The 27411-nt window shown below is 39.3% G+C and overlaps 1 protein-coding gene across 21 annotated transcripts in view; it reads right to left on the bottom strand.

Annotated features, from left to right (window-relative positions):
• Positions 1–27411, bottom strand: part of SHANK2 (SH3 and multiple ankyrin repeat domains 2) — a 695900-nt gene that overhangs the window by 66303 nt on the left and 602186 nt on the right. For 19 of the 21 annotated variants that reach the window (XM_053285990.1, XM_053285997.1, XM_053285975.1 and 16 more), the window contains 3 exons: positions 16948–17083; positions 14118–14198; positions 9348–9368 (listed from right to left, as the gene is read on the bottom strand). In XM_053285990.1, coding sequence (XP_053141965.1) covers positions 9348–9368; positions 14118–14198; positions 16948–17083 — 238 coding nt within the window. The remainder of the gene's footprint in view (positions 1–9347; positions 9369–14117; positions 14199–16947; positions 17084–27411) is intronic. The other 2 variants (XM_053285987.1, XM_053285988.1) reach the window with 2 other exon arrangements.

The raw sequence follows: 27411 nt of genomic DNA, 5'->3' as shown, positions 1-27411 counted from the left end.
GTTGGACCATGAAATTGAAAAAGTTGAAGAAAATGAAGATGTAAAAATATTATGGTTCTTCCGACTACAAACAGACAAACATCTGCCACACAATACACCAGATATAACTGTAGTCGAGAAGAAAGAAAAACAAGTGAAAATAATCGACATAGCAATACCAGGGGATAGCAGAATAGAAGAAAAAGTAATAGAAAAAAATCACCAAATACAAAGATCTACAAATTGAAATTGAAAGGCTGTGGCAGAAAAAGACCCAAATAATCCCAGTGGTCATTGGCACCCTGGGTGCAGTTCCAAAAGACCTTGAAGAGCACCTCAACACCATAGGGGCCACAGAAATCACCATCAGCCAGTTACAAAAAGCAGCTTTACTGGGAACAGCCTATATTCTGCGACGATATCTATAACAATTGACAATAAAATCCAGCCATCCCAGGTCCTTGGGAAGGACTCGATGTCTGGATAAAACAAACCAGTCAATAACACCTGTCTGACTGTGTAAACAAGAAATAATAATAATAATCCCAGTGGTAACTGGCGCCCTGGGTGCAGTCCCAAAAGACCTTGAAGTGCACCTCAACACCATAGGGGCCACAGAAATCACCATCAGCCAATTACAAAAAGCAACTTTACTGGGAACAGCCTATATTTTGCGACGATATCTATAATAACCAACAGTATTGATGATAAAATACAGCCATCCCAGGTCCTTGGGAAGGACTCGATGTCTGGATTGACAAACCAGTCAATAACACCTGTCTGACTGTGTAAACAAGAAAAAATAATAATTTATAATAATAGTGCTTCCAGACAATCCATGCAGCGCGGAGCAGGGTGGATCGCTCTGAGGCCATGACTTATTCTCCTGGCGCCTGGAAATTCAATGCACTGCTCGCTCCCTGAACCTCGTTTAAGGGGTGGGCTCCCTGGGCAGGTTTTCCACCAAGGTGCCACTAGGAGTTGCTTATCTCCCAGCAGTTCTTGGCTGCCTTAGCCCGGTCTTGGGTGCTTGTGAGAACATCCTCAGTGAGTTCATTGCTTTCAACAGAGCGTCTATATGTTCTGTTAGCTTCTTAAAATATAAGTGGTCACAGATAATAAAGCAATGTATTATCATCCAATGCACTTAACAGCTAGTTGTGAAAATGACGGCTTCCAATGGTAATCCAAGTTCTTAAAGGTATAAAATCACTATACTTGGAGTAGTGATTTTGCTGTCTAATACAGATTATGCAAGAATAAGTTGCTTTAATTTCAATCCAAATTAAACATGGAAATTGGGACAGTTTCTCAATACAAATTACTATTAGGCACACATATATGCTGACTGTCAGCAAGTTGACATGAAGCTATAGCTTAAACAATCACAACAGATATTTTTCACTTTGATTTATAAACCGGTACATCTTCAATAATTCAGCAAAGATGTGGACTGCATGAGGAAAAATTTGCCCCAAATGATAATCACATCTGCATTTCCTGGAAAGGGGAGGCGGCTATCCTTTGGGCTCTCTGCAGGTCCCCAAGAACAACAGCAGTGATAGGAACACCAGAAAGATGTGAACAGGCTTTAACAATACAACTGTAAGCAATAGAGCACTAGAATCTATTGCTAGAGCCTTTGGAGTCAGGTGGTATATAAATTTAATAAATAGATGAATAAATAAAACAAAACAAAACAAAACATGTCCCCCAGCATCTCCTAACACCCCCACCACCAATGGACAAGCCAGGAGCTGCATTCCATTTGGTCTTTGTGAGGTGAAACCTTACGAGCACTCCAGAACTCATTCCCAACCAGCATTGGCTAGATAGGTGCATTTATTTCCCTTCCTCTTCCAAGAAAATGCACCCAGTCAGCCAACACTGGCTGGAAATGAACTCTGGAGGGCTTGTATGGTTCTTCTGTGGGTCCTGGCTGGGTTCTTAGAACCCGTCCATTCAACAGTGGCTCCACTCTTGATTCCAAGCGACATAGTTCCTGGAGGAGGACTTACATCGCCTATGATTGCCACAGGCCCTTAAGTACTGCTAGCAGGAACATCAGAGAGCTGGGGAAAGGCTTTAACAGTATGTCCCAGAGCACTTCTCTTAGTTGCCCCACCACCATAGTTTTGTATTGAATTCTATAATCTGTCATAACCTGTCATTTAGATAGAAAGTGCAGTATATACATATTTTGAAGAAATAAATGAATACATAAATAAATCTCCAATTGATTAGTCAGAAGGCCTATATTACCTTAAATCCAAGTATTTTATTTTAGGAAGATTGTAGGACAGGCTGTAAATCATTTATTCAGAAATAAGTAATATTATTTGAGGTTCATGGCTTATTGGACCAATTGACTTAATAATTACATGTCTTTTATATAGCATTGTAGATGTAAAATGTTGATTTTCCCCCTCTGTGAAATTTCTAACATAAATATTTATAACCTAGAGTGAATCTGGGCTTTAGTTCCAAAAATGCTTTTATAGATTAAAAAAAGAAAAGAAAAGGCATGCTCAAACAGACAAACTTCTGAAATCATGCTAAAATAATCTAAATCTTGGAATCAGATATAAAGGTTCAATTCAGCATCACAACAAACCATGATTAAGCTTCTTCTTCTTCTTCCGTGAGATGTCAATCATGGCCAGCTCCAGCTTTCAGTGTGTTTTCAACATTTGCTAACTGGAGGGATCCCCAAGGGCGTTGGCTTTACCACCACCACCACCACCACCACCACCCAAAGGCTATGGGCATGGTGGTGGTCTCAGAGATCAAAAGTGGGACCATCTGAGGTCCTGGGCCCTCAGCAGCTGATTCCTGATGGATCTGAATTGACAAACCATGGTCTGAATTGACAATTCATCGTTAAAAGCTGTAGCTTTGCCTCCAGAGGTCACTGTATCTACAATGTTGAGAAAATGAAAAAGAAAAACCAGCTGCAAGTTTTGTCTGCATGTTTGCAAGCTCAAACCACAGTTCAGTTCTAATCTATATATAGTGCAAAGCACACTTTGGTGTGATGTTTGAACTGAGCTGAACTTAAATATTAGCAAGTACAATGAAAATTATGCAGACATCCAGCCCTACACACAGTACCTGAAAATTTCAGCATTATGCAAGACAACATCTAAACTGCATATTCTGTTTAAGAGAAATGGGGGAAATGCATGTATTTCTTGTACAGGACCAGACATTATTGTATATAAAAACTAAATCTTAACACTAAAAGAACAGATATATTAATTTTTTAATCTATAATCTTAACACGTACAAATATCACCAGAACATTATCTAGCAGAACTGCAAATTATAAAGTGATTTGGCAAATGTAATCTGTGCCTCAGGAACTTAATTTTATCCCAATGCATGAAAGATCACATTCACAAATTAATAAAATATCATATCTTGATAATGTAGATACTGTCAAGGTATTTGTTGGGTGATGTTGGATGCATTACACATTTGCCATTTTCAAAGACTAATCCTTAGTCTTAGATCTAAGATGGCAATCTAAGATTTAAGATGGCACTGAGGTCACTTGGGGTGATTTACATATCTGCTCACTTGATGTTCATTTGAAAAATATCCAGAGGTAGTACCTGCCCCTCTGCTGGTCAAATGTAACACTGTCCACCTGTTGAGAATGCTTGTTACTATTATCTACTGAGTCACATCTACTGGGGAGTTTTATTACCATGATGTTCTAAGATGCCAACTTTATGTTCTGTCACAGGGTGAAGATGAACTAAAGGAAACATCACACCAAATTAGTCAATAATATTTTAAAATGTTAAAGACAATAATATATAATATTATTCTTGCTATCTAATGCTAGAATATACCTCTCTCAATCACATGCAATGACTAGCTAGAAAACCAGATTCCTAGAGGTAGATTAAAAAAAATTGTGGTGTGAATATACTGTCAGATGTGCCATATATATGTAATCTTAGTATGAAAGAGTATGAAATGGAAACTAAACATGCTGTATTTGAGACTGCATTTGAAGAGATGGCATTTGAAAATGGGAGTCAGTTTTCCAAACAGCACAAATAAATTGTAGTCGCAATCCCGTAATATTTGAACTTGTAATACTGAGCAAGGCAAATAAAAGCAAACCACGATATACCTAAAAACATTTATTTTCACATTTTCCATCAGAAATGAGCATGGAATTACTAACAATTGAACAATAATGTGAAATGGCAAGGAAAGGATGTCTTTTTTATTATTAAAGATAGGGGAGAATACCGTCCACCTCTCTGGAATCTGAAAGAGAAAAGGATATTAAAAGCTTTTATATTCCACATGTAACCTTTACATTCTGAAAATATTAGTTACATAATAAAGCCATTGTGCTGAAAATGTTACAACTTTTAAAGCCAATAATTTCACTAGTTCTTGCTCAAAAATACTACACACAATGGCCACAGGAATATGATCCTTTTGAAAACTTACAATTCTATTTCTCTATTTTCTCCTGGAATGCTTCCTCACTTGGATGTCAAAGTCACTCTCAGTTATTTTTCTGCAGAGAAGAAAGACAACCAAGTATTTTATATTTGGGAATACATGTCTAGTTATAATTATATGACTCTTTTGCTTATTAAGCTTTAATAGCCGATATGTATTCATCACCACTAACATTTTCGGACTACTGATATTCACCACCTGATTCTGAAAATTGACTGGATGTTTCAGAGATACTCAACACCTTGAGCATATTATCCCATTGAGAAAGAATTGGGAATTCCTCAAAATTATTGAACATATTTGCCGCCCCCACCCCCTGCATTTCTGTCCACAATACCTCTTGTAATTATTTAACAGATAACATTCTTTCTGGCATGTTTAGACAGTGAGTGAAATCTGATTATCATATAAATCCATCTTCATCTCTTTGGGATAAAAAGAATGGTTCTTAAGTAAATTAGCTATGAGAGGCTAGAATAGTGGTCTGTTTAAAACTTTGACAGGCAAGTGTTTAGTTAAGCTCCACCAAAGCATATCATAATACTGCATATTCTAGCAAAGCTGAAGCACCGTAATCATAACTTTAAAATTATTATTTGGTGTCACCAGTTACCACTTACTTACATAAATATCCTTCAGAGTTTCTGTGTTAATTCAGTAGCTTCAGAAACATGTATCCATTTCTTCCATTGTGAAATATTTGATGGCTTGAAGAGTTCTTTCCAAAACAACTTCTGATATCATCCACAAGACATGAAGATATGAACTTGATAGAACTGGTGCTGTGTCTATTGCTGTTCTGAAAGCTTTGAGATCTATTGCATAATGTTGAAATAACTAGAATGTCTTTTCAAACAGGAGGACATGTTTTAGACCCAACTATGTTTGGAATCCAAGTACTGAATTTACGTTATGTATTTTTGTTTCAACTGAAATTATTTCACACTTTCCCCCCTGAAAAAATGAAGACGTCATTGAAATAGACTACAATTTTCATCTCCTTTGAAAGTCACCAATTTATGTTTTTCTTCCAAGAGATACTGCTATCAAGCATTCTTCTGTCTGGGGGTGTAGCATCTATTATATTAACTTGTATCATTATCTAATCTGATATTTCTGCATCTAAGTAAGTGGTGCCTTAGCAATTCCTGTGGCATTAATATATGTATCCTGAAGGTCAAGATCAACAAAAATAGAGAAAAACTTTCATTTGAAACAGGCAAATATATTCCTGTTTTAGACCTAAAAAGCTTTCGCCAGTACCAATCTAACATTTTTTTAAAAATACAAACTTATCTTCAGTTACTCATTGCACACATTACATTAACATTTCAGGATGGCTCATAAATGCAGAATGAAACTGTGTTCATTTTAGACACAGTTGTGACATCATCGTACTGCCATATATTCATCTCTCTCCAGCTTGAACAATCAAGATACTTAACATTTCATTTATGACCTCAAGTAATCTAATACTGTATGATAAAGCAAATTATTTGCTAGAATAAAACTCTTTCAGAAGTCAAAATATAACTCATTCAAAAATATTAGAGTGCCTATTCATAAAACCCCAGAAGTAATCCATGACTTTAAAAAGAGACTCCCTGAAATCTTCTCTGTATTAGGATTTCATTTTATGTATCTATAGATAAGCCAATTTATATTTTGCTTTTCATTTTTAAATATATCAGAATTTTGGAACTCTTGCATTTAAAAATTATTCCATAATAATAAAATTCTGAATTATTATGTTAATTGATGAGATAATTGCTAGTTTAAGTTTCTTCTTCGTCTTTTGGCTCAGTGGTGACTTGTTGGGCATTAAATTAACACATAACCTGAAAAAGAATGGAGTCTACTGTTCTTTTCAGCGGAAGAATCCTATCCACACGTGTTCCTTTGTGCATACAGATTGAATCTATCCACTGAAATGTATAAGGGAGCTATTCGAGACTGGGCGATTCCATACACAACTTCTAGGCCTGTTTGCAATCTCTGGATCAGAGCAAATATATAAAGATACTATATAGGGAAAATATAGTGATATAAAAGTTATTCCTCTCAAATTGTGTGAGATACACAACATACGCAAATGTGTTACCTGAAATATTGCCAAATGCCTCCCTTTTAGTTAGGCTACTTTGCTCTTTTTTCAGATAGTTTTTCAATACTGCTCTGGACCACATGGCTAGCTACTTTGCTTAATTGTGGCTCTTATTAAATAACGCTGCAGAATAGGTAAAATTTTTAGGTTACATATTGCCATGTGTCAATCATGCATTGAAGTTTTAAAATATTGTCAACCAAAAAACCTAAAACACAAAACAGAGACTTTTTCTAGTCTGCACATGTGCATTTTAAGGACTAATGGTCTATTTCTGAGCTGGGCAAGGCTGATGAATGGGAAACAATAAATGAAAAAAAGATTTTATTACAATTTGATATTATTGTGTTGTTACAAAAGTTTTGTAAGTTACAAAAGAAAAATTAAAGTAACGCAAAATACAGTGTCTGGCATCCAGATTAGCATTGTGCTGAAGCAACGGTGCTGACATCCAGACTAATACTGCACTGTCATGCATAGGGAGGCAATTTTTCCTCTCCCTTTTCCTCTAAAACCCATGGTGCCTCCTGAAAATATATTCATGAGGGCTGCATGATCCTCAGGGACATGTTTTTGAGATATACAGTGGGTTCAGAGAGAAGAAATCAGCAAAAATTGCCCCTCCCCCTCATGTAATGATTTTGTGTTAGTACAGATGTCAGCACTGTGTTAGTATAGATGTCAGCACTATCAGTGCAGTCCTAGTCCGGATGTTAGCCACTCTACTGATCTTAAACTTTTAAAGACCTCTAGCATTTCTTTATATAACTAGACCATAGCCCTGATCCAGTGGTTCCAGCATGTATACAGGACTCTGATTCATACATGGAATTCTGTGCATGAAGGGGCTCCCTTATTCACTTGAATGTCCTGGAAAGTTCCACATTAATGGGGGCGGGGAGGACAAATGTGTGCAACTTGTAGCTAGCTATATGTGTCACTGAATGAATGAATGGCCCCTGCCTATACAGATTTCCATGCAAAGTAAAACAGAGTTTTATGTAAGGCCAATTCAATATGTGTGCGGTCTGCTTTTCATATTACAGAAGATGAATGTATTTTAGAGTATATGACCATGTGGCTGGGACCAATTCCTGGCTCCCTGGAAAGCATGTGTACATTGAAGACATCTTTCAAATTATACTTTAATTACCTTCAGATGTTACAGCTTTAGTACATGTACAGCATATGCAGGCTAAAACTATCACATGTAAAGTGCCCTGGTGTACATGGTTAGACATTATCCCCAGCTTCAAGAGCGGCATCAAGCGCATTTATTCGCCCTTCAGCAAAACAAAAACAAGCAAACAAAAATGGAGTACTGGACAACTCATCTATACTAAAAGGTCTTTGAGTCACTGGTGCTTGTGAGTGATTAGGAGGTTTTACTCTATATTGGTTTTTGTGGAAATGTTTCTGACTGATAATACACTGAGGAAAAACTGTAGCTGTATATTGGAACTTTTGGCCACTGTCCATGTGATCAACGAGAGAAAGAGAAAGAGAGAGAGAGAGAGAGCTGGGAAAAGATTGAATTATCAAACAAAACTTAAGAAAACTTATTTCAGCTAGACCACGTCTCTTGTTATATGATGGTAAAACAGTTAAGGCTTTGCTCAACTCTGTTACCTGCACATTACTTGCCCTTCATTTCTTCTACTTCTATAACACTAAAGGATTAGTGGTATGCTGTGCAATCACATATACAAAAAAATCAAGTTCCCTGCCTTGAAGAAAGCAGGTGAGATACAAAGGGTGAGGTAGAAAAAGGATGCAGCTAAATATATGCAACCATTGTATACATATATTTATTTATATTTAATATTACTAAAAAAATGTCAACAATCCCCTTCTGTCCTTTCACTTAGCAATCAGTCATTGCAAGTTGTACAATAGGCTCAGTAGGCATTGCAGCAGAGGTGGGTCTCAAGGAGATAAAGGAGAGGAGAGTTGTGACCTTATGGATCAGATCAGGGAGGGCATTCCATGCATACGGGACAGTGTGGAAGATGCTACGTTCAACCTGAAATTATGCAGAGCAGCAGTTCTCCAGGTAAAGATTCAAGGTGTGTGTGAGGTGCCTATTTTTGAGACAGAGGCAGTGTGGTTCTGTGAGAAACATTTGGCCATTAATTAGGAAGGCAAGTGAAATAAGTGATGTAGGACTACACCAAACTCCAGGTACTTGCTACTGTTGCTCACAGGGCTGCTTCACACATGTCACTGATCCTATATGAAGGCAACTTCGATGTAGGGAAAAAGATGTGTATCCATGAATAACACCGGGTGTGAAAATGTCGCGAGTCTATATTTTGCCTCTATTAATACACGTTCTGAAACTGCAGCAGAAGGTTCAAATACTTGCAAGCATAGCAAAACAGACACACAACACAACATGGATGAACACATTTTTCCCTACAAGGAGGTTTTTCTTGTATAAGAAAAAAGCCATGTCTGAAACAGTGCAAGTGGTTGCCAGTTAGCACAGTAACCTTGAAGAAATGACTGGGGAACAACTGGAAAAGGATCTTAGACAGGAAAAGGAAAAGGAAGTGGGGATGAAGGGAAGACAACAGGAAGAAATGGGGTCATTTATATCAAGTGTGCTTTCCTGAGGAAATTTGTTCTTTTATGTGTTTGCAAATTCATTATCTAAATAACTAAAAACATATTCATTAATAATTTTATGCTTGACAAATTGGACCATTTACATTGTGTTTTCTCCGTTAATGAAGAAAATACAACTTTAAACAAGAGACAAAATGCTTCCCCTTACCCTTCTTCTTCCGTACTGAAGCTTGGAAATAGAAAGGGAATGAATGGTAAATCATATCTGAAGAAAAGGTCCTTTTAAAACGTTAAGTCTCTGCTTGAGTCTAGAGCACCAACACTTTGCACACTTGGCACTGTGCCTCTTCTTCTTTTTAAAAGTATTATCTTGCGGCATAACCTTCAAATTCTAATTAGGAGGTCACGTTTATTTTCAAAGGTGAGGTATTTTGACTATGCCTAAAAGCAAGATCTAGTTTCAAAAGTTAAACAGCATGATTGGGATTTATATCTAGGTGGTGGTGGAGTGGGGAGAGACATTTTAAACAAACTTTGAATTTGAAGGGGAATGAACTGTGATTACTCAGTAGGCCATTCATTCCCGATAATCTTCCCGCAGATTCTAAATGGTGCAGATATTCATCAGAGGATGCTTAACAGTGAATGGGAAAGATCTATGTACAATATCATAGGGAACAGAGAAACTTAAAAAACATGAACCAGCATCCAAAAAACTGGAAACCAGTTCTGTGAGTCAAAGGGGGATGTAGACTAGTTTTTCTTGAACGACACCTCACAATCGGCTTTTCTTGAATGGCACCTTGCCAATTGGAAAATTGGTTTTGAAACGGGAGAGTTTCAAAAAATAGTTTATGCCTGAGTGTGGAATTGCGGGGAGGGTGTCAGCTATTCAAAGAAACCTAAGTAGCTCTTTGGATCCCAGCCATAGTTAGTCAAATAGTGGGGCCTGAAGACAGGCAACAAAAAAATATTGGATATATACGTGAAAAAATAGCAGAGAGAAGAAACTTGTAAGAAGAGCACACTACAAACACACTGCAAAAATATATAGTAAAGCAGTCTTTCCCATTTACTTTGTTCTAATAGCAAATTAAAAAGACATATAATGAAAATTATAAAATCCCATTAAGATTAGGATAGAAATTTTATATACTGAATATATATAGTTCCTACAGCTATTGATCTGTTAAGATTTCAAAGATGAAATGAATTTTATAAATTAAGTTTGACTAAGAGATTTGCTGTCATGGTGATCCAAGGGAATGAAGACTACAAAAGAACGAAGGAGATCTCGTTTATTGGATCAACATCTGCTGATAAGAGAGTATTCAAGCTTTATCAGATTACAAAGAACTAATTGTTAGCTGTAACAGAGTGATCTTAGACAGGTACTACAATTCCCCACTGGCTAATGTGTATTATATTGCATTATATGTATTTGATGTGTCAGATATTTTGCCTATACAAAATGTATCCCAGTGCAGTTACACACTGAGTAACTTTGAATAGTTCTGAAGCCTTCAAAATTTATTATGCTGGGGGCGGGGGGCGGGGCGGGAAGCTGTATAGAATTGGCCATAAGAATCCCAGCGCCAGGTCAGCTTTCCAACATGTGGCATTGTTCCTAAGTGAACTATTTTCATGGCTGCAAAGCAATTTTCTACTGAATATCCTGTGCAGCATGAAAGCTTGTATACTCTTATCAACAGAAGGTGATCGATTAAAAACACCACCTTACTTATTATATAACTCTTAAAAAGCCCAATCCTATGCATGCTTGCTCAGATGTACAAACAGTTCAATGGCACTCACTCCCAAATATGTGTACATAGGACTGCAGCCTTAGTAAATTTAGCAGCTGTGGTAGGCATGCAGAGGCACTGCATGCGTCATGCAGACTTTCCCTGCATGATCAGGGCTGCCTCTTTCACTTTAGCATCTGGAAAATTCCTCATCTGCATGGAATAAGCAATTGAAATGAATGGGGCAGCCCCTGTTCACACCAAGCTCCCTGTGTACATCCACAGAACCTGGATCACAGCAGAAGTGGATATCCAAAGCTGTTAGACAAGATTTCTTCATATATACGTACCTTCTTTCATATAATAATTATTCTATTCTTAAAGGGGAAACAAGTCCCAACCTCTATTTGACAATGACTAGGAAGACTTTTCTGGATCTGTATAACCACTAATCTAAAGGCCTATGAATGTTTTGATTAGGACAAAAGTAAACTAATTAGCAACTACCTCTGAGTGGAGAGTAATCACCAGGCTGAACTTATCAAAAGGTGTAGTAATTTATTCCTTGCATTGTTGCCTTTATAGGTCAGCATCCTACTCAGCAACTATTTTGAAACCCAGGAAACATTTTTTCTACAGTTGTACCTCCCTACTGAACTAATTCCATTACTTAAGAAAAGCAAAGTCTCAATGTAATGGCTATTCTTATGTACTTATAACATTGAAAGCATTTTTCCTGCAACAATCCATATCAAACATTACAGAGCTGCTTCAAATTATATAGATGATAAAAAACTGCAATTTGGTTGGAACTGTGTGATTTTGTAAGGGAATGAAATTATTTAGAAGGAAGGTGCAGGTGTGACCCTAGGAAACCTGTTCCCTGAATCTCAAAATATTTATTGAGTAACATGCCAAGACCTATAACTAGCTATGTGAGAAGTCAATTAGATTCAAGCACTACACATTTTGATACTGAGTTGTCAGCCTGGTGATTATTCTTCTCTGCCCAGGTGTGGCTAATAATAATAATAATAATAATAATATTTACATTTATATCCCGCTCTTCCTCCAAAGAGCCCAGAGCGTTGTACTATATACTTAAGTTTCTCCTCACAAAAACCCTGTGACGTAGATTAGGCTGAGAGAGAAGCGACTGGCCCAGAGTCACCCAGCAGGTATCATGGCTGAATGGGGATTTGAACTTGGGTCTCCTCGGTCCTAGTCCAGCACTCTAACCACTACACCACGCTGGCTCATAATTAATTTACAGTTGTCCTGACAGAAATTTTCCCCATTCTTAGAGACTGGTTTATCTGCACAAAAATTAGTCCAGCCAATTAAAAGATCATCATGAGTAATAAAGACAATGAAGTCCTTCCTATTTTTCCAAAATAGACAAAAATGGGCTGTGATATAATTTTTAAAACTTATTAACAGGGATATTTTCTCATTATTAACACAATACACACCATTCTATAGCAATTTTTGAATGTGAACTTTACAAGTACTATTGACAACAACCCTGTGAGGAAAGAATTATTGTCCCCATATATGCAGCTAGGAGCTGAGGCTGAGAGGGAGTGACTTGTCTAAAGGCCACCTAAAGAGATCATGACAGGGTGAGATTAACCTGGGAAAGTCCTGATGTGAAGCTCACTAACTTAGCTGCCACACGGCTCCATCTTGTAGTAATACTGGATCTTTGAGACTCACAGAATTTGCATAGGGCGGGGTCCTAAAAGTTTTATTATGGTATTTAAAGCAAAAAATGGTACAGAAAGCCACATTTCTGAAGAAAAACACTGTTAACTCCAGATACCTGGAATATAAAATGACTGGCATTTGAGGGACCTCTGCATTCTGTACAGTCAAATGTTTCATCTATATCTGAACATGTGGATTTAATATCCAGAAGCCTTGGTTTCTTCCTCAAGACTTTAATATAAATTAGTGTTAAACCATTAGAATGGTTTGAAACCAGTACTGTTAAATCTATGTAGGTTCACAATAAGAGATGAGAAGTTTTGATTAAAAGATCAGTTCAATTACTTGGCCAGTGAGTGATAATAGGCCTCTGAATGAAATGTTCAGATACGATGGTAATGACAGTGTTAAGGTTAACCAGACAGCTAGATATTTGAGCTGGTTACCCTGCAACATTTTTTTCAAACAACAAAAACTAGGGAAAGCACTGCCCCCCCACCGCCACTTCATTTCCTCATTGTTCCCATTGAAATATTGTAGTATCAGTAGATTCCAGCGCACAGCAATATTTCATATTAAAAACAGGCAAAGTGAAGAAGCTTTCTGTATATGAAAAACCCTCAAAAGATTTAGCAGTAAATACATGGATACACAGTATTTGAAAGTAGGGTCCTGATTCAAGAAAACAGGAGCACAGTATAGATTCTGTGCCACTTGATGAATTTCATTTGCTGGAAGTCCAGCTTCTCGCCAGCATTACAGATGATCTGCATGTTCAACTGTTAAAAAGTTGTAAACTGCTGAGAGACTTGCGTTTTGGGCAGTATACAAATATGTTAAATAAATTTTTTAAAAAACTCAGGAAAGAATGCAGCCCCCTGAAATTAGTCTAGGCTCTGATTTCCTCTCCCTGGTTTAACAGGTGATGGGGATTTTCAGAGCTGACAGGATTTTCAGAGCTGACTCGTTTTTAGTGCTCCTGCACCACATGCATACCCAGAAGCTGGATGTGGGTATCTGTACACTTTGAACTTGTGTTAGAGCAGATCTGAGAGCAGAAACCTGTTTCCACTCATGGATTACTTTTTGCTGCAATGGGGCAAAGAACTCCAATGAGAGCTAGTACAAAGCTTTAATTCTTGTCAGCTTTTAAATAATGAGGGCTAGCAGCTTACCTTTATCCACTAATGAGAGGCCACAGAAATTTAAAATAAAAAAATATTAGATAAACTCATTTATTAAAAAATAAAAACAAGCTAATAGAATACGCTATCACTTTAAATTGATGTGAAAGAAAGATGCCCATGAATTATAAACATATTCTCTCGCAGAGCCAGAAACACAGAAATAAAAAGAAATCATTCATGCTCATCATGCACACTTGGAAATCTCCAAAAAATGCAACATTCTGTTGTAATCTTTGCAATACCACATTCTGTACAGGATGCAGTTTACTTTCACACAGTATAACACTGTCTTTATATTTCCATTATTTGAGCATGCTCATTAAAAAAACACTTTCTTACCAAGCTCTTCAAGTTCTGAGGTCATTGACTTAGACCGCAAGGTCAGTGCAGTGGTTGGAGCCCGTTTTGGAGGTGGTGGGGCTTTGCATTAAACAAAAGGACATATATAATAAGTAAATGCACTTCTTTTAAGATACTGTATGCTCACATATTGTTCAGAACCAACCCAATGATCCATTACAAATTAAAGGAAAGGGCAGTTATTTTAATGAACCCCAATAATCATCACTTTATTTGGGGGGGGGGAATGTGCTCACTACAGACAGTACCTTCTACAAATAGAGAAGGGAAAACACCACAGCATTTCCTTAACAAGTATTTTATTTTGGGATGTTTTCATGCTTTGTGTATTCCTATATTTATGTTAATATATATTATTTAATACATCTGCAGTTAAATTAAATATTGGGCTTTCAGGCTTCTATAGTATTTCTATATTACCTGTGAAACCTCATATTAACTTATGTGACAGAAGACTCAACGTCTAGCTGAAAATTATCTGACTGACCCATGAGTTTTAACCAGAGATCGTGGTGGGACACAAAAAAAGAACAAGAGAATTACAGATAACAGCACAGTTCAGGTAATGGTTTCCCACTATGAGAACATGGCTTGGAGAGCAGCATGGTCACTTTCTTCCTTCCCTTTCCTCCTCCTCCTCCTCTGCCAATGGCGGGTCTATATATTGCCTTCAAGTCTCTGAAAAACTGTACACAGAATCTACATCGTAAATCTAACTAAAATAAAGTAAAAAGAAAATAATCTAAACTATGTTTAATGACAGTTTGATCTATACATGTAAGTCGGTGCAGCCTTTAAAACAAAGGTGTGATAGCTTGTGTATACCTAGCATCACCACACAAGTTAATCATCTAGTCCAGAAGTCACAACCAGAGAGAAATGCTCAAAGTTGTCATATCAAAAACATCACTGATTTCCTGCTATACTGTCAAAATCAAATTATCTCATGTAACCTTCACTATTTTGTTATTGCAATTTACATGCATGAAACTGCAATTTGAAAAGGAAAATATATGTGGCTTAATAAACCACACACATTCCAGTCATTATTATATTTGTACAACATGCCAAACTTTCATCTCTGGGAGGTTTACAGCAACATAAAACAAAACAGAACAGAAACCAAAACCTTAACACAGTTTAAAACCACAAGTCTAATTAAAAAGCTTGGGTGAATACATATGTCTTTAGATACTTTTTAAAAGTTGTCAGAGATGGGGAGCAGAGGCGCTTTTAGCCACAGACCTTGGAGACCGAGTCCATGGCTTCCTGGGGGTCCTCCTCACAGGCCCACTGCTCCTCTGCTGCAACATTTCCCCCTCTTTACCGTCGGGGGGTGGGGAGTGAGCCGACCACGGACCCCTCCATGGTGGCAGCCGCAGGTGGGACTCCTCAGCCTGTGAAACTGCGCAGGTGGGCCTCCTTGGCTGGTGTGCCTGTGCAGTTTGAGTATGGCGTGTCGCATGCCCGTGACATCACGGGCATGCAATGCTCCATAAAACAGCTTTGGCATGCTGGCCAAGGAGGCCCAACTGAAGCCGCCGCCACGGGGGGAGGTGGCCATGGCCTGCTCTGCTTGGCTCATCCCCCACCCCACCCGTGGCAGTGAAGAGGGGAAAATAGCAGTGGGACACGGTGGGGCATAAGCAGCAGAGCAGCAGTGGGGCAGGAGTGGCAGGGCTATGGGGAGGTCCCCAGATCATTTGGAGGCCCCCCAGGGATAAAGAGCAGCGGTGGGGGGAGGTATGTTAACTTTTTAAAAAATTAAGGGGGGTCTAACAGTGTGTGTGTGTGGGGGGGGTGCCCTCCAAAGCCCTTCAGGTCCGGGCGCCAAAATACGTGTGCCCCTGGTGGGGAGGCTCATTTCAGCAGGGAGCACATTCCAGAATCTCGAGTGGTGGTGGGGAAGATAAGGTCTGTCCCTGTGGAGCCACCGACAAGCTGGTGGCAACTGCAGATGAACCTCTTTGGATGATCTCAATGGGCAATGGGGATCATAGTGAATAAGAAGTCCTCTTAAACAAAGCTGTTTAAGGTAATATCAGTGTAGGGAAGAATATGCTTTAGTAGAAATTCCTGAGCAGGTTGTGTGTGTGTGTGTGTGTGTGTGTGTGTGTGTGTGAGAGAGAGAGAGAGAGAGAGAAGCTTTATGTATGAATGCACTTTGCCCTTGACCCTCTTAATACACAACTACAAACACCTACCTACCTTTCATATACAAACACATACATACACTCAGCAGCATAGGAACTGTTTCCCTGTGGTGCAATCCCATGCTGCTGGGGGCGGGGGAATGCTCTTGGGCAGAGCTGCTCAAATTTGGCCCTACTGCAGATGATGGCCTACAACTCCCATAATCCTTGTGTATTGGCCTCTGGTTGGGGATTATGGGAGTTGTAGTCCAAAAACAGCTGGGGGAGGGAGAACGTTGAGCAGGTCTGCTCTAGGGCATGTGCATATTCTGCCAATGTGAGATGGGCCAATCAAGTGAAATACGCTTGCCTCACTGGCACCTCTGCAGGAGGAAGGGTACGAAGCACCTGGGAAAACCCCAAACAAATGTTTCTGCACATGTAGTTTGAATATTCCCAAACACTAGGAAGCAGCTTTGGGTGGCTATTTGAATAGGGCCTTTGTATTTCCCAAATTTGCAAATTAATCATTTCCTTCAGTAAAATATAGAATGTTGTCATACTTTTTAGGAAGGCACAAATTTTACAGCATTAACTTAAATGATACAAAATAATATCTCACTTATATTGTGCTCTGGGGAAGCAGGAGAAAAATTCAGACAAAGGAGAGAATGTACCTTTCTTTCTGGCTGTATCATCTGGATCAAGATTCCTGGTTACTGTGACAACTTTAAGAACTAAGTGATTGCCTCCTTGCCGAATCATGCTCACCACCTGCCTGTGGCCAACTTTCACTACATTTTCACTATTAACCTGTGAAGGGGGGAAAAAGGACAGGGATAAAATAAAACATGTGTAACAGAACTGGATTTTTAAAAAAGATTATCTGTAGGTAAACAGTATAGAAGGTTTAGTTAGTAGTAGTAGTAGTAGTACTGTATAAACTCATGAGAAAATCTTGAAGTATCAGCAATCATCGACGTATAAACTGAAATAAAGAGGTTTGATTATCTCATATTGTATTACTAAACATCATTTTTCTTATCAATATGTTATAGCAGCATATGACTGAGAGTCTTAAACTAAAGGTAGATTGTATATCTCCAGCAGAATTTCCTTCTTCTTCTTTCTTGCTCAAACATACATGAATGGAGATGTGGAAGAGAGGGAAGGAGGATTGTTTTAAGTGTAATAAAAGCTAATTTAATTATCAGCTCTTGTAAAAAAAAGTATGATATTAATTAGTCCTTCAAGGCTATGTTAACTTCCACAGCCTTTGCTGTTTGATGCATACAATACTTAGCTTTTATTCTTCCTGAAAGAATTTAGAGTAATGAAAATAAGGACGCACAGACTAACAGAATCTGCACATTGATTTACTATAACTTTATTCATTTTCTTTATGTTCCTGGCATGTTTACAAACCATGCAAGGAACATCCAGCCCCTTGGAAAGACAAATGCTTGTGTGGTTTGTAAACTTGCCAGGAAGCTGAAGCATGATTTCCTGTGTGCATGGCAAAGCAAGGCAGCTAGAAAAAGGAGGCAAGAAAATAGGTCTAGGCCTGGAAAAATGGTAATAGGTCTCTAAACTTACTCAGGTTTACAGTATTATTATTATTATTATTATTATTAACATTTATATCCCGCTCTTCCTCCAAGGAGCCCAGAGCGGTGTACTACATACTTGAGTTTCTCTTTCACAACAACCCTGTGAAGTAGGTTAGGCTGAGAGAGAAGTGACTGGCCCAGAGTCACCCAGCTAGTTTTATGGCTGAATGGGGATTTGAACTCTGATCTCCCCGGTCCTAGTCCAGCACTCTAACCACTACACCACGCTGGCTCTCACTTTTTGGTATGTCTTGCCAAAAATGATTCTAATGCTCAGATCAATATTTTGATCTGACCTCCATGCTAACTTGCATGTGAGAAACATTGAACATTGGAATATATTACAAGGCACAGCCCGTGGCAGTCACTAAAGAAAATATTGCATAAAATTGACCAAAAGACTGATCCCTGGGGATTACTATTACTTTCCTCCAACATGAAAGTTGAAAATTCCATCGGTCTTTCCTCAGTTTGTTACCCTTAATTTTCTAGGTAGTGTTTATCCAGTTCCTAAACCCATAAAGACACAATTAAAAAGCACTCAGAATCTATGCAGAGTGTGTTTCTTATTAATATTTGGAAATATTAAAAAATAGTTGTTACAGTACATCTCCTCATATTTTTAGGGGAAAATACAGTTCCACAATGAACTATTTCAAAGGATTATCAATCAAGCATATGCACCTCATATTATAAAAAGTGACAAAGGGCTTTACCAGTGAACTGTCGGCATCATTATGTATAATGATATTTAACATTTGGAGTAGGAACATATTGATACAAGGCACTTTTTCATTTTTTCCTCTTCGAAAAAATGTGATTACTCAACATGAAAAATGAGTTTATTAAAAAGTCATCAGTATCAATGTTAGAGGTATAACAGAAACTACTAACTGTCCAGATTTTGGTATCAGGGATTAAAATTGGCAAACACCAGAGATTGCTCCTCCAGCTTACTGGCATTTAATAGGATGAACTCAGCATCACCTAAACTTCCCTTTGCATTATGTTTGGAAGGCCTCGCAGCAAAGGATGCTTCCATCTTAAGGCACTAGTTGCCAGTTGGAAGCTTAAAAGGTAGTTTTCAGTTCCTCCTGACTCAATGGACTGAAACAGGTTGTTCTAGTAAGAACTAATTTGCCTATATTCCTTTCACTATCTCTACAACTGGACTAAATTTGGTTGAAATCGAGGTAGACAAGTTAGATCACTTGTGCCTCAAATGCTCATGTGTTCACCATCTTGGATTGGGGTGGATGACACCATCACAAACTACACCATTGGGGCATCCCTATGGGTCCATATACAGCTGTAGCAAATTTGGTTCAAATCAGTAAGGCAGTTCACAAGTTAGCCCACTTGCGCCTCAAAAGTTTACATGTCCACCATCTTGAATTGGGGTAGATGACACCATCATAAACAATGTCATTGAGGTATCCATGTGTGTGACTCACTACAACTGTACCCAATTTGGCTCAAATTGGTTAGACAGTCCACAAATTAGCCTGCTTGCACCTCGGATGTTCATGCGGCCACCATCTTGCATGGTGGTGGATGACATCATCATACACCACGCTATTAGGGCATCCCTATGTGTCCCTACAGCTGTAGCACATTTGGTTCAAATTGGTTAGGCGGTTCACAAGTTAGTGCACTTATGCCTAAAAAGTTTAAGCATCCACCTTCTTGGATCAGGGTGGATGACATCCAGGGGCGTAGTAAGGTTGGAGTGGGCCCAGAGACAAGATTTTAAAATGGGCGCCCCCCCTCACTGAAGCTCAGATCATGAAGCAAAGAAATCGTAAATCGGGCTGAATAGTGGTAACAAAAAGCAGAGTAAAATTTATATATATCTCCTATGTGCCACAATAGAACATCATCCTAAATTATTTTTTAAAAGGTTTTGTAAATTGTGGATGATGCAAGTCATTTAATAGTACTAGAGCAAGACATGCTGTTCTGGTAGCTCCAGGTCTTAACACTCACATAAATTTTGGAGGATGAATACAACTGAAGGAAGCCCGGGCGGGTGCACGGCTGGGGGAGCCAGTCATGTGACTTGCCTCTGGGGGGGGGCCCAAGGCAGTGGGCCCCCAGACAACTGTCTCCCTTTGCCCTATTACAGTTACGCCCCTGATGACATCATCACAAACTACATCATAGAGGTGTCCCTATGTGTCCATAAAACTGTTCCCAATTTAGTCCAGGCACTGCGAAGTTGATGGGGGACACACACAAATGGACAGACACATACACAGACACACACAGAGAATGCCAGGTGATCTCATAAGCCTACTGGAAATTAGGCTAAAAATGAAAATCGATAGTTCCCACATTTCCCAGAAACAATGCAGGTTTCCAACTATGCTTAGAAGCCCAAATTGCTGCATATAAGCAACTTAAGGATAAGACTTTCACCTTTGTAAACATGGGGCACAGCAAGGTTGGAGTGGGCCTGGGGACAAGATCTTAAAATGGGCCCCTCGCTGCTGATTAACAAAGGAGACTTTCAACCATGCAGAGTAAGCCTATGTATGTTTCCCCCCCCCCCCCCAGAAATCCTAACAAATTCAGTAAAGTTTGCTTCCAGGTAAGTGTGTGGAGAATTGCAGCCTCAGGCAGCAAATCTAATCACATTTAGCTGGAAGTGCATTTCACTGAAACCTAAAGGACTTTGTAATTTTTTCTGCCATGAAACAAGCCACTTATAGGACTTTTTTGGGGATGTTTTTTTAAATTAAAAAAAAAAATTAAAACCCACCAATTTGTCCAATACACTTCAATTTCAACATACATATTCCTCCCACTCTGCCCTACATCTCTGCTCAATACCACAACTCTATGCCAAGTCATTCCAGGTGAGCTAAAGGATGGGGCAGAAAGTGGGTTTTTTTTTATGAAGGCAAAGGGCAGATTATTCCAAATGGAGGTGGAATTATGGCCTATGAGAGGGCTTCAGTTCAAGACATTTTAGTAATTTTCTGAAATGAAATAAGTCACATAAGACTTTTTTGGATGGTTTTTTAATTAATTTATTTTTTAAGTATTAAAACCCAGCCAATTCCTCAATCTGTTTCAAATTAAATATTCAGTCTTCTCAATCTGCCCTACATCCCCACACCCTATATCAAAGCCCTATTGCAAACCAATCCCTAAATATCCAAGAAGGGGAGGAATCACCACAAAAAGGAAATCACATCATACTTCCATTACTAAGCCTGAGGAGTCAAAGGCTGGGCAGAGCTGTGGTGGGGAAGGGCAGCCAGCACTAGCCACCCTGCCTCCATCCTTCCCTCCTTCTTTGCTGCCTGCCTGCCGGAAAGCACTAGACTTCAGGCTTCAGTGAAGCCTGCCTGGAGGCCTCTAATAAGAACAGCCCTGCTGGATCAGGCACATGGCCCATCGAGTCCAGCATCCTGTGGGCTTCCCAAATGCCTCTGGGGAGCCCACAGGCAAGAGGTACAGTATGTGCATGCCCTCTCTCCTGTGGTTGCTCTGTAACTGGTATTGAGAGGCATCATGCCTCTGAGGCTGGAGATGGCCCATAGCCACCAGACTAGTAGCCATTGATAGACCTGTCCACTATGAATTTGTCTAAGCCCCTTTTAAAGCTATCCAAGCTGGTGGCCATCACCACATCCCATGGCAAGGAATTCCATAGATTAATTATGCGCTGTATGAAAAAGTACTTCCTCTTGTCGGTCCTAAATTTCCCGACCCTCAGTTTCATGAGGTGACTCCTGGTTCTAGTGTTGTGAAAGAGGGGGCGGAAATTCTCTTTGTCCACCCTCTCCACTCCATGCATAATTTTATATACCTCGATCATGTCTCTTTTCCAAGGTAAAGAGCCCCAGATGCTGTAGCCTAGCCTCATAAGGAAGGTGCTCCCAGGTGCCTGATCATTTTGGTTGTCCTCTTCTGTACCTTTTCCACTTTGACAATATCCTACTTAAGATATGGTGGGCAAAACTGTACACAGCACTCCAGATGTGGCTGCACCATAGATTTGTATAAGGGCATTATAATATTAGCAATTTTATTTTCAATCCCCTTCCTAATGATTCCTAGATATTAGCCTTTTTTTCCACAGCTGCCACACACTGAGTCAACACTTTCAATGAGCTGTCCACCACAACCCTAAAATCTCTCTCTTGGTCAGTCACTGACAGCTCAGATCCCATCAGCAAATATGTGAAGTTGAGGATTTTGCCCCAATGTGCATCACTTTACACTTGCTTACATTGAACCGCATTTGCCATTTTGTCACCCACTCTTTACCTTGGAAAAGAGGATTTTGTCCTCTTGAATCATGACCTCATGTCTAAGGGGAGACATGATCGAGGTGTATAAAATTATGCATGGAGTAGAGAGGGCTGGATAGATTTTTTGCCCTCTCTCACTAGAACTAGGAGTCACCCCATGAAACTGCAGGTTGGGAAATTCAGGACCAACAAGAGGAAGTACTTTTTCACACAGCACATAATTATATCTATGGAATTCCTTCCCATGGGATGTGGTGATGGCCACCAGCTTGGATGGCTTTAAAAGGGGCTTAGACAAATTCATGGTGGACAAGTCTATCAATGGCTACTAGTATGGTGGCTGTGGGCCACCTCCAGCCTCAGAGGCACGATGCCTCTCAACATCAGTTGCAGGGGAGCAACAGCAGAAGAGAGGGCATGCTCATACCTCTTGCAAGTGGGTTCCACAGAGGCATCTGGTGGCATCCTGTGTGAAACAGGATGCTAGCCTTGTGCCTGATCCAGGTGGGCTATTCGTATGTTCTTAAGAATTCCTCTAATAATGCCTTCTACCAATTTATATGAGGTGAAAATTAGGCTGATATCTTTTCTTTTGACAACCTTTCAGTTATTGCACATGAACACTATTTTTAAAATTTATTCTTCCACTGAACTTTTAACAACAGTCAAACCTAGTAACCTTCTCCTGTCACAAAGTGTTGTAGGAACATAATAAACTGGTCCATTTCAGTCAGTATTGTCTACACTGACTGGCAGCAGTTCTCCAGGTACTGAGGCAGGGGTCTTTCACAACCCTATGTGGAAAAGCCAGGGACTGAACCTGTTACCTGGGACCTTGTGCATGCAAGCATAAGCTCTGTTACGGAGCTACGCCCCCTCTTCTTTCAATAACATCAATAAGAATGTTATCTTTCATACTGGAAAATTAGATGCTTGTCAACCAGCACACAGTAGAACTGAATATTTTAAAAGGTAGCTTCTAATGCAATAATGATTCAGTGCTATAATTCAATGGTAATTCTACCAATAAAATTGTCTTTAGTTCTCACTAGCTGTTTTAATGTGATGTTATTGCTGCTACATTTCTCTGTGTACGACGTGTATTCTGTGATATTTATTTTTGCTGCCATATCAACGTCTTGGAAATGAATAATTTCAGGTAACTATTGACAAAGATAATTGCCATGGTTAGTAGAATGCTTTTAAATATAAACTATGTTTGCCAATTCCTTTAACAATGGCCAAAGCAGTGAGGATTAATAAATCAGCTAGGAGATTAAATACCTCCAGGAGATGCTTTACTGTTGCTCTGCGCAAAGTGCAGCACTTATAGTGGCTCTCTGTTCTGGCTCCACTGAGTCCACTCCAGTTCCTGTTATTTGGCTTTAAAGTTGGAACACAAGGCAAACAGTGAAGAGTGGGTAGGGGTGAAGTGGAGCAGTGCAGAGAAGTGGTGGACGAGCACAGAAGGAAAGCTGAGGAACCAAGAAGGGAAGTCATAGGTAGGCAAACGGGAAGGTGCATGGGTGTGCATGTTCCACATGAATGGCCACCCCTTCATTTAAAAAACTTTTTTTGTAAGTCTGTATGATTGTCATTAACTTAAATTAAAAATAAAAAAAATTAAAATTAAAAATTAACAAATTGCCAGGGCCAGATGACATCCACCCAACAGTCCTTAAAGAACTCAAATGTGAAATTGGAAAAATGTGAAATGTGACCTGGACCCCCACCCCCGGATCCCTTTTTGATCATCTGTGTTACACTGGCTCCTCCCCAGTCCTCTGGTACAGAGCCTGATTGTAGGGATAAGTTACATATAACTTATGGAACTTATCCCTACAATCAGGCTCTGTACCAGAGGACTGGGAAGGAGCCAGTGTAACACAGATAATCAAAAAGGAATCCGACGGGGGAGGAGGGGTACAGGAAATTACAGGCTGGTTAGCTTAACAGCTATGCCGGGCAAATGGATGAACATTGTTAAGCATATAGAAGAACAGGCCCTGCTGAAGGGGAAACAGCATGGCTGCAAAGGTAAATCTTGACTCACCAACCTTTTAGAGTTCTTTGAGAGTGTCAACAGGTGTGTGGATAAAAGTGATTCAGTTGACATAGTATACTTGGACTTTCAAAAAGCTTTGACAAAGTTCCTCATCAAAGACTCTTGGGAAAACTTAGCAGTCATGGGATAAGGGGACAGTTTCATGTGTGGATTAGTAACTGGTTGAAATACAGGAAACACAGGGTATGTATAAATGGACAGTTCTTGAAATCGAGGGAAGTAAGAAGTGGGGTCCCCAAGGGATCTGAACTGGGATCAGTGTTCATAAATGATCTAGGAGTTGAGATAAGCAGCGAGGTTGCCAAATTTGCAGATGACATCAAACTATTTAGGTTAGTGAAATCCATAACAGATTGTGAGGAGCTCCAAAAGGATCTCTCCAAACTGGGGGAATGGGCAACAAAATGGCAAATGCGGTTGAATGTCAGCAAGTGTAAAGTGATGTATATTGGGGCAAAAAACCCAAGTTCACAAATATGCTGATGGGGTCGAACTGTCAGTGACTGACGAAGAGAAAGATCATTGGGTCGTGGTGGACAGCTTGTTGAAAGTGTCAACTCAATGTGTGGCAGCTGTAAAAAAAAGTCCAATTTCATTATAGGAATCATTAGGAAGGGGATTGAAAATAAAACTCCTAATATCATAATGCCCTTATACAAATCTCTGGTGTAGCCACATTTAGAGTACTGTGCACAGTTCTGGTCACCATACATCAAAAAGGACATTGTAGAACTGGAAAAGGTGCAGAAGAGGGAAACCAAGATAATCAGGGCCTGGAACACCTTCCTTAAGAGGCACGGCTACAAAACCTTAGGCATCTTAGTTTAGAAAAGACAATTGAGGGGCAACATGATAGAGATCTATAAAAATATGCATTGTGTGGAAAGAGTGGAGAGAGAGAATTTTTTTCTCCCGCTAGCATAACAGGGGTCATCCCATGAAACTGATTATTATTATTATTTCTTGTTTACACAGTCAGACAGGTATTATTGACTGGTTTGTTTTATCCAGACATCGAGTCCTTTCCAAGGACCTGGGATGGCTGAATTTTATTGTCAATTGTTATAGATATCGTCGCAGAATATAGGCTGTTCCCAGTAAAGTTGCTTTTTGTAATTGGCTGATGGTGATTTCTGTGGCCCCTATGGTGTTGAGGTGCTCTTCAAGGCCTTTTGGAACTGCACCCAGGGCGCCAATGACCACTGGGATTATTTGGGTCTTTTTCTGCCACAGCCTTTCAATTTCAATTTGTAGATCTTTGTATTTGGTGATTTTTTCTATTTCTTTTTCTTCTATTCTGCTATCCCCTGGTATTGCTATGTCGATTATTTTCACTTGTTTTTCTTTCTTCTCAACTACAGTTATATCTGGTGTATTGTGTGGCTGATGTTTGTCTGTTTGTAGTCGGAAGTCCCATAATATTTTTGCATCTTCATTTTCTTCAACTTTTTCAATTTTATGGTCACACCAATTTTTGCCTACAGGTAGCTTGTATTTTTTGCAGATGTTCCAGTGTATCATCCCTGCCACCTTGTCATGTCTTTGTTTGTAGTCAGTCTGTGTGATCTTTTTACAACAGCTGATTAGGTGGTCCACGGTTTCATCTGCTACTTTACAAAGGCGGCACTTGCTGTTTGTGGTTGACTTTTCTACTTTTGCTCTTATTGCATTTGTTCTTAGTGCCTGTTTTTGTGCAGCCAGTATTAAACCCTCTGTTTCTTTCTTCAAGTTGCCATTCTTAAGCCATTGCCAGGTCTTGGTGACATCTGATTTTCCACTTATATTGTGCAAATATTGACCATGCAGTGGCTTATTTTTCCATTTTTCTGCTCGGTTCTTGACTTGTTCTTTCTTGTAGGCCTGCTTTGTTTCATTGGTGTTGAATAGTTTCTTTTTATTGACCATTTGAAATGCACCTTCTTCACTGTCCTTGATATATTCTTCAAGGCCTCTTTTCTCCTCCTCTACTGTTTGATGGACTTGCAGCATTCCTCTTCCACCTGAGCTGCGAGGGAGGTATAGCCTATCGACATCACTGCGGGGGTGCAGAGCATGATTGATGGTCATGATTTTCCTGGTCTTACGATCTAGCGTCTCTAGCTCTGCCTGGATCCAGTCTATTATTCCTGCAGTATATCTGATAACAGGTATAGCCCAGGTGTTTATGGCTTGTATGGTGTTCCCGCCATTGAGTTTGGACTTGAGGATTTTTCTAACTCTCCTGATGTATTCACTTCCAATTTTTCTTTTAACTTCAGTGTGTGCGATGTTATCAGCCTGGAGAATGCCCAAGTATTTGTAATGTTTTTTCTCTTCCAGGTTCTTGATGTTGCTTCCATTGGGCAGTTCGATTCCTTCTGTTTTTCTTATTTTCCCTCTGTTCATTATTAATGCAGCACACTTGTCTAGTCCAAACTCCATTGCTATATCTCTACTGAATATACGGACAGTGTTTAGCAGTGATTCGATTTCTGACTGGGACTTTCCATACAACTTCAGATCGTCCATGTACAGCAGATGGTTGATTTTACTTGATGTTTTAGATGTTTGCTAGCCGAGGCCTGTTTTGTTTAGTATTTGTGAAAGTGGGGTCATGGCGATTACAAACAACAGAGGGGATAGTGAGTCCCCTTGGAAAATGCCTCTTCTAATGCTAACCTTTCCAAGTGTCTCACCATTGATTGTTAACTGTGTACTCCACATGCTCATTGCTTTTTAAATAAATATCTGAATGTTTCTGCTGACACCAGTTGTTTCTAAACATTTTAGTCTCCATGTGTGAGGCAATGAATCGAAGGCTTTCTTATAGTCAATCCATGCAAACTTAGATTGGTTTTTCTTCTCTTGCAGTTTTCTAAAATCATTTTGTCAATCAGCAGCTGGTCTTTTGTGCCTCTGGTGTTCGGGCAATTTCCTTTCTGTTCAACTGGAAACTGTTTGTTAGTTAATAAGTGTTAGTTAATAAGTGTTGCATCACTTCATCTGCTATTATTCCAGTTAATAATTTGAACATGGTTGGCAGATAGGTTATCGGTCTATAATTACTTGGAACTGCACCTTTTGCTGGGTCTTTCTTGATGAGATGAGTTTTTCCAGTTGCTAGCCATTGTTCAATATCACCTCCTTGCAAAATGTGATTGAACTGTTTTGATAGTTGTTTATGAAGGCTTGTTAGGTGTTTAAGCCAAAAGCCATGCAGTTCAT

Source organism: Hemicordylus capensis, chromosome 1, assembly GCF_027244095.1.
Source record: "Hemicordylus capensis ecotype Gifberg chromosome 1, rHemCap1.1.pri, whole genome shotgun sequence".
Taxonomy (NCBI): Eukaryota; Metazoa; Chordata; class Lepidosauria; order Squamata; family Cordylidae; genus Hemicordylus; species Hemicordylus capensis.
This window is presented reverse-complemented; position numbering and strand designations above follow the sequence as displayed.